Source organism: Capricornis sumatraensis, chromosome 2, assembly GCF_032405125.1.
Source record: "Capricornis sumatraensis isolate serow.1 chromosome 2, serow.2, whole genome shotgun sequence".
NCBI classification, from domain to species: Eukaryota; Metazoa; Chordata; class Mammalia; order Artiodactyla; family Bovidae; genus Capricornis; species Capricornis sumatraensis.
In genome coordinates, this window is record NC_091070.1 from 47,627,086 (window position 1) to 47,635,881 (window position 8,796).

An 8,796-nucleotide genomic window follows, 5' to 3' on the forward strand; every position below is an offset into this window, starting at 1 on the left:
CATGGTGGAGAGTTCTGACAAAATGTGGTCCACTGGAGAAGGGAATGGCAAACCACTTCAGTATTATTGCCTTGAGAACCCCATGAACAAAAAACAAAAATGAATAAATGTAAAAAAAAAAAAAAAACCACAAGAATCAGAGTCACAGACACAAAAAACAAACAGGTGCTTGTCAGAGCAGGGATGAGCGAAAAGGTGAGGAAGATAAAGAGGTACAAACTTCCAGGTATAAAATAAATGAGTAATAGGGATGAAATGCACTGCATGTGGAATACTGTCAATAATAATGTAACATATTTGTGTTGCAATAGATGGTAACTAGATTTACTGTGGTGATCAATTTGTAATGAATCGAAATATCAAAATCACCATAGGGTGCACCAGAAACTAATAATTATACTTTAAAAAAAAACTCAGAGAGGAGGAGCGCGGGGGCTGGCGGCGGCGGCGCGGTCGGGCGCCCTGGGCGGCGAGAGGACAGTGCGGGGTCGGCCTATGTGACTGGGCGGGCGCCGGCGCGGCCTCCGTTTGGAGAGGATTCAAGATGACCAACGAAGAACCTCTTCCCAAAAAGGTTCGACTGAGTGAAACAGACTTCAAAGTTATGGCACGAGATGAATTAATTCTAAGGTGGAAACAGTATGAAGCATATGTGCAAGCTTTGGAGGGCAAGTACACAGATCTCAACTCTAATGATGTAACTGGCTTAAGGGAATCTGAAGAAAAACTAAAGCAGCAGCAGCAAGAATCTGCACGCAGGGAAAACATTCTTGTAATGCGACTAGCAACCAAGGAGCAAGAAATGCAAGAGTGTACTACTCAGATCCAGTACCTCAAGCAAGTCCAGCAGCCTAGCGTTGCACAACTGAGATCAACAATGGTGGACCCAGCGATCAACTTGTTATTCCTAAAAATGAAAAGTGAACTGGAACAGACTAAAGACAAACTGGAACAAGCCCAAAATGAACTGAGTGCCTGGAAGTTTACGCCTGATAGGTAAACAAATCATACTCCCCAGTCAAGACTTCCCTGACAGTCCCACTGCGAGAAAGCTGTGGTGGGACAGCCACGTACTCGTTTCCACACCAAGACTCAGACTTTTTGAGCCAAAAAGCCACATTCTTATACTATCCAGCTTGTAAAGGTTAATGTAAAACTTACCAGATGAACCTTGTGTTTCAGCTTTTTTCTCTTCCCCTTCCCCTTGCTTCAGAGGCCTGATGGCGTCGGACTATTCCGAAGAAGTGGCCACCTCCGAAAAATTCCCCTTCTAGAACATGTAGACACTTGAGAAATGTTTCTGTTTGAAGAAAATAGAGGGAGAAACAGAAGTCTTAAGTCTGTGGCACACTGTGTCTTCAGACAGTTTGGAGGAATGAAAACCTAGAGATTTAAAACCATGAATTGAACATGTAAAATTCCAGTAAATGTAAAGATGGAATATGCATCGCTCTTAACCTTGAGCATAGTGACTTAGAGACACTGTATATCAGTTTTGCCAATAAGACCGTGGACTTCGTGATTGTTGTTGAACTTCTGGGTCACACTCAAATGAGGTGAATTTTGCCTTTAAAGGGTTTATTTGCTAAGAACCAACTTAATAGTCATGAGTGAATCAAATAATAGATGTCAGTACAAGTAGTTCATCTATTTAACCATTTCGTTTGGGGCTCTATATTACTTGATTGAGCCTTAAATCAGTGTGGTTTTACTCAATGATTTGTTCTTTGAATGGTTGCTAATACTGTAGATAATCTTACCGAGGACTGTACAAACATGAAGGTGTGGTGTCAAACTTCAGGTTTTAAACTGTTTGAAGCGTTATAAACATTCATTTCACAACTAGATTGTATAAGGATATTGGCTGTGATGAGACTCACTGCGTTATTTTTTTCAGTAGTGAAATTGATTAAATCCCCATTCCATTCAACAGGCACATGTTGAAAGAGCATTGTCGTTGGTGTTAATGGGGGAATGTGTTCCTTCATTGTATTTGGGCCTTTTGTATTGCACTTTTGATATTAAATTAAATGTGCCTTGAAAAAAAAAAAAAAAAAAAAAAAAAAACTCAGAAAAGAGATCAGGTCTGTGGTCACCAGAGGTGACAGGTAGGGGGAAGGAGAACTGGATGACGGTGATCAAAAGGTAAAAATTTCTAAGTTATAAGATTAATAAATACTAGAGATGCAATGTTCAGCAGGATTAATATAATTAATCCTGTATGTTATATTAGAATGTTGTTAAGGGAGTAAATCCTAGGAGTTCTCACCACAAGGGAAAAATTTTTTCTTTTATTCTGTGTCTATATGAGAGGGTGAATGCTCTCTAAACTTATTATGATAATTATCTCATGATGTATAATACGTAAGTCAAATCATTATGTGGTACACAAATGTATACAGAGCTGTACGCCAGTCTCAATAAAACTGGAAAAAAAATTATGATAAGTACCAAAATCCACTGAATCGTACCCTTTTTTCTTTGCCACACTATGTGGCATACAGGATCTTAGTTCCTCAATGAGTGATCGAACCTGCACCCATTGCAACAGAAGTGTGAAGTCTTCCTGGACCTCCAAGGAAGTTCTGAATTGTATACTTTAAATGCTTGAATTGTATGATATGTGGATTATATATCAAGGAAGCCCTTTAAAAAGAAACTCTGCACCTTGACCATCTCCTATTTTACACTCCACTTCTGGTTTTCTCTATACACACTACAAAAGGAGAAAATACATAGTTTTTACCTATATCAAGAAAGAAAGTGATGGGCAAGAGTCCAGCAAGTGTCCATAACTAAATCATATTTAGCACCCTTCTATGATGCTTTTTTCCAGAATTCCCTCTTATCATAAGAAAAAAAAGTTGAAACATTGTTATTTTTCCAGAAATCTGGGTTCTGGAATACAATTTCCAATTGCACAATTCTAGGAAAGAAGTTATAAAATGGTATGCCAGTACATTTCCACAACAACAAGAAAAAAAATAGTTCTAGTGACTGAGATCTAGGGCAAAAGGGGAACAGAGAGAGGTTTCAGATACTGTATTTTTATTCAGATTCAGGAATACAAAGTCGACAGAATGATGAGAAAACAGTTTCAGAAGTGACACAAAATAAATGGGAATGTTTAAGAGCCTGAAATTTTTGACTTCCTATAGATTTAATCATTTCAGTGAGCAAGAGGTGGGGGGGTGTCCTAACATAGACAGTCTAACACATCTTCTTTCCTACTCATGCAGTGACACAGCAAGCTAGGTAGGATGAAAGTGTATTAATTCACTTACAAGTCCTCTTCATAATCAAATGAAAGGTTGAAAAGAATGGAAGGGGTGATACTGGGAATTCAGACAGTGTTGTTTTTCAAAATAATACAATGAGAGCCCTTGTATCTGACATTATTGGTAACAATTAGTAAATGAATAAAAGTCAGTAAGGATAGAGAATTATAGAAAATGATGCACTCATTAAAATTTTTGTTTTAACTTATTAAATCCATATTCATTGATCAATCTTTTGATGTAGGACTGAAGTCTTTGCTTTTAATATGATAGAAATGACAATGATCTGATAGCAATATTTATTAGTGGTTTGCCTTTAGCAAATCTTTCGAAAACATTCAATGGAGCTTTCAGCAAAACAATTCTCTTTTCATACTTTAGTTTAGATAATATTTAACTAAAGTACATAATTACAATATTAAGTACAACTGGTACAAAGAGCTTTGTACAAGAACAAACACAACTGACTCGTGGGAAGCATGTAACTCAACTGACATGGTGAGAGCCAGGCAGCAGAGTTGTTTTTGAATCATTAATAGATGTTGAAGTTAATAGAAAGTTTGTACTGCATATATCAAAACAACCATGAAAAACTTTTTAGTCAATTAAGATACTGAATTGGGATTTCTGAAGCTAAACCATCCTTACTTGATCTGATATCTGTAATATACCAATGGACTTAGGGATTATTATTTGGAATTTTCACATGGCATTCTTAAGCAGACCTATTATCTTTCCCTGTGCTGTCTTTATTTGGCTGAAGGTCATACTAGCCTAAAAAAAAATGAGTTGGGAGGTTTTCCTCTTTATTTTAAAAATGTATATAGAACATTGATTTTCTTTCCTTGAAAATTTGGTAGAATTCTCCCATGAAGCCATTTTTGTCTAAAGTTTTTGGGGATGAAGGCCTTTAATCACCACCTCAAACTCAAACATTCTCTTTCTTCTTACATCAATTTTGTAATTTTACATTTTTCAAGAAACTTAGCTCATTTAATTTTTCAAAACATTTTTGAAATAGTCTTTTTAAATGACTTTTGTGAAAGAAGACTCTATGTTGTGACCTCCTGGGAACTTCAGAAATTCTCTGATATTATAGTCTGTACCCTTCTTGACACTAACCCTCAAGACCTGCCTCCTTTCATTCTAGCACACAACTCTCAAAGTGAAGGATGCTAAGAAGGGGAGAAGTCTTGAAGAGCAGTATGCCTGCTTACACCAACTGTAAACTACCACTGCCCCAGGCAGACTCACCTCTGTACTGTTAGACAGCTGTCAGGATGGCTATTATTTTCCTCCTTCATGGTAGCAATGCAGCTAACCACAAGCTACTCAGGTAAACACCAGGGCAAGGGATCTTATAGAGATGCACACCTAAAATCCTCTCTCACCCTACCTATTGCCTATAGTGCTCATTTGTTTGACATTCAGCCACTTGTTCAAGCTCATATTTGTGGCAGGCTCTGTATGCAGGTCAGGAAGCAACAGTTAGAACTGGACATGGAACAACAGGCTGGTTCCAAATAGGAAAAGGAGTACATCAAGGCTGTATATTATCACCCTGCTTATTTAACTTATATGCAGAGTACATCATGAGAAACACTGGGCTTGATGAAGCACAAGCTGGAATCAAGATTGCCAGGAGAAATATCAATAACCTCAGATATGCAGATGACACCACCCTTATGGCAGAAAACAAAGAAGAACTAAAGAGCCTCTTGATGAAAGTGAAAGAGGAGAGTGAAAATGTTGGCTTAAAACTCAACATTCAGAAAACTAAATCATGGCATCTGATCCCATTACTTCATGGCAAATAGATGGGGAAACAGTAGAAACAGTGACAGACCTTATTTTGGGGGGCTCTAAAATCACTGCAGATGGTGACTACAGCCATGAAATTGAAACGTTTGCTCCTTGGAAGAAAAGTTATGACCAACCTAGATAGCATATTGAAAAGGAGAGACATTACTTTGCCAACATAGGTCCATCTAGTCAAGGCTATGGTTTTTCCAGTAGTCATGTATGGATGTGAGAGATGGACTGTGAAGAAAGCTGAGCACCGAAGAATTGATGCTTTTGAACTGTGGTGTTGGAGAAGACTCTTGAGAGTCCCTTGGACTGCAAGGAGATCCAACTAGTCCATCCTAAAGGAGATCAGTCCTGAGTGTTCACTGGAAGGACTGATGTTGAAGCTGAAACCCCAATACTTTGGCCACCTGATGTGAAGAGCTGACTCATTTGAAAAGACCCTGATGCTGGGAAAGATTGAAGGTGGGAGGAGGAAGGGATGACAGAGGATGAGATGGTTGGATGGCATCACCAACTCGATGGACATCAGTTTGGGTAAACTCCACGAGTTGGTGGTGGACAGGGAGGCCTGGCATACTGCAGTTCATGAGGTCACTAAGAGTTGGACACTACTGAGTGACTGAACTGTTCAAGGTACTAGGAAACTCAATTCAGTTCAGTTCAGTTCAGCTCAGTTGCTTGGTCATGTCCAACTCGTTGCGACCCCATGGACTGCAGCATGCCAGGCCTTTCTGTCCATCACCAATTCCCGGAGTTTACGCAAACTCATGTCCATTGAGTCTGTGATGTCATCCAACCATCTCATCCTCTGTCATCCCCTTCTCTTCCTGCCTTCAATCTTTCCCAGCATCAGGGTCTTTTCAAATGAGTCAGTTCTTTGCATCAGGTGGCCAAAATATTAGAGTTTCAACTTCAACATCAGTTTTTTCAATGAATATTCAGGACTGATTTCCTTTAGGATGGACTGGTTGGATCTCCTTGCAGTCCAGGGGACTCTCAAAAGTCTTCTCCAACACCATAGTTCAAAGCATCAATTCTTTGGCACTCACAACATTTAAAGGAGTCTGCCCTTTTGGAGTTATAGTCTAGTGTAACCCTGTCCAACCGAAATCTAATGCAGCCACATGTATAATTTTAAATTTTATAGTAGCCACATTTTTAAAAAATAAAAAGAAACAGGTGAGTTTAATTTTAATAATGATATAGGGTGAATGAGCACCTATCCTCCAATTCATATGTTGAAATCCTAATCTCCAGTACTTCAGAATGTGACTGTATCTGGAGTTAGGACCTTTAAAGAGGTCTTATCTTAATTAAGTTAAAATGAGGTCACTGGGATGGGCCCTACCTCCGTGAGACTAATGTCCTTACAAAAAGAAGCAATTAGGACACAGACACATACAGAGGAATGACAATATGAAGATACATGGAGAAGACAGCCATCTAAAAGCCAACAAGAGAGGCCTCAGAAGAAACAGACTCCACTGACATCTAGACTCTGGACTTCCAGGCTCCAGATCTGTGGGAAAATCAATTTCTGTTGTCTAAGCTATTCAATCTATACCCAAGTGGCACTAGTGGTGAAGAATCCAGCTGCCAATGCAGGAGACACAAGGTATGTGGGTTGGATCCCTGGGTCAGGAAGATCCCCTGGAGGAGGAAATGGTAACCCACTCCAGTATTCTTGCCTGGAAAATTGCATGGACAGAGGAGTCTTGCAAGCTACAGTCCATGTGGCCACTTTGTTACAGCAGCCCTAGAAACTAATATAAGTAATATGTTTTATTTAATCCAGTAAATCCAAAACATTATCATCTCAGTATGTAAGCAATATAAAAATGAATTAGTGACATATATCAACTTCCCTTTTTTATAGTAAGTATTCAAAAAACAAAAATCTGGCAGGGGTGAGGGGATGAGATATTTTACCTTTGCAGCACATCTCAATTCAGACTGGCCACATTGTAAGCACTCCATAGCCACCTGAGTCTGGTGGCTACCACGTTGGACAGTAGAGATCTGGTCCAACTCTCTTCCAAACATTGCCATTTCACACACTCTGAAACCCAGGCAAAATCTTTGCCTCAGTGTTCCTTGGAGTTTGTTTGTTTATATTAGTCTACCAGACCCACTGATTTCCCTCTGGCTTCTGTAGCATGGTGGCACAGTGGTAAAGAATCCGTCTGCCAGTGTAGGAGACAAAAGCGATGAGGGTTTGATCCCTAGGTTGGGAAGATCCCTTGGAGTAGGAAATGGCAACCCACTCCAGTGTTCTTGCCTGGAAAATCCCTGTCAGGCTACAGTCCATGGGGTTGCAGAGTCATACACGACTGAGTGACAGAACACACACACACACAGAAAAGGATTCAGGAACCCAGGCTGGGTGGATCATCTTATCAGAAACCAGAAGCCTCCAAACAGGACTGAAGGTAGGGTTTGAACACACACTGCTCATGGTTAGTATTCAAAGCAAAGAGCACAGTAATGACTCAGGCATCTCCTTGCTCAGCCTTCCACAAGTTTGCCCTCTCTAGATAGCTGGGATTTTCCACAGCTTCAAAAAGAAAGAAATTAAGTAGGATATTCAAAGTTTTCAAATGTGCCCTCAGGGCTATGAGAAGAAATAGTGCAGAACCCCTCCACTTCCAGATTCCCCATAGAAAAGACCCACTTCCGTGAAAGTCCCTCCTGAGAGACACACAAATCAGATAATTCTTTACAAAAGCCAGCTTGCTTCCCATGCACTAAAAGGAAGAACCACTTAGTGCTATACTTCAAACATTCCCTTCCCCTTCATGTTGAGCACTGGAGTTTTAGCTTTCATCTTCACTTCTGAAGTTCTGATACATGAACTCTAACAAAAACTTTTTAAGTATATGTAATCTGGATATCAACTGGTGTGGATCTATTTCTTAATGTCTAGGTAAAGACAGATTAAAATCTCCATGTTATCAATTGTAGAAAAATGCAGTGGCAGCCTTGGGATTTCTGCTCATTTCTTCAGCGGAGCTTGCGGGTAGGGGCCCTCTAGATGGCTGACTCTGCATCTGCGTCTGTTGAGTGAATACCAAGATCAGCAGTTCTCTCATCATCCATTCCTGTCGAGCTCAACTCTGCACTGCCATGTTGTTCTTTAGTCACTAAGTCATGTCTGACTCTGCAACTCCATGGACTAAACTCCCCAGGCTCCTCTGTCCACGGGATTTCCCAGGCGAGAATACTGAAATGGGTTACCATTTCCTTCTCCAGGGGCTCTTCCTGAGCCAGGGATCAAACCCACATCTCCCACATTGGCAGGCAGATTCTTTACCTCTGAGCCACCAGGGAAGCCACCCTACTCTGCCATGGGTTGTTCTTATCCTTAATCTCACCCCAATACACCCTGCAGTGAAGGCCTTTTGAACAAGGAGAAAACATTACTGAAGGTTTTGTAAAGAAAAATCTACATTGCAGCAGAAATAATTTAAAATTCAAAAACAGATATCTGTTGCTTGGTCATTTTCTTGCTTTGGGCACCAGTCACCCTCCATATTGTTGCTTTTCTCTCTCTTTCTTCTGCTTTCTCTCCTGTCTCTCCTTCTACCTCCAGCCCCCTCTAAATCCCTGTTCATTTCTAAGGCACCCCACTTCAATTGTCATGAGTTTGCCTCAGCTCCTGCAGATCCCCACACTCAACCCTATGATCACATCTTTGCTTCAAGTAGTTTAT

The 8,796-nt window shown here is 40.2% G+C and overlaps 1 protein-coding gene across 1 annotated transcript; it reads left to right on the top strand.

Annotated features, from left to right (window-relative positions):
• Positions 1 to 444: 444 nt before the first annotated feature.
• On the top strand, positions 445 to 1,921 carry LOC138073880 (pre-mRNA-splicing regulator WTAP-like). Its single transcript, XM_068965819.1, has 2 exons — positions 445 to 996; positions 1,214 to 1,921. The coding sequence occupies exons 1-2, from the start codon at positions 545 to 547 to the stop codon at positions 1,272 to 1,274; spliced, it is 513 nt and encodes a 170-aa protein (XP_068821920.1). The 5' UTR covers positions 445 to 544; the 3' UTR covers positions 1,275 to 1,921.
• The last annotated feature ends 6,875 nt before the right edge of the window (positions 1,922 to 8,796 follow it).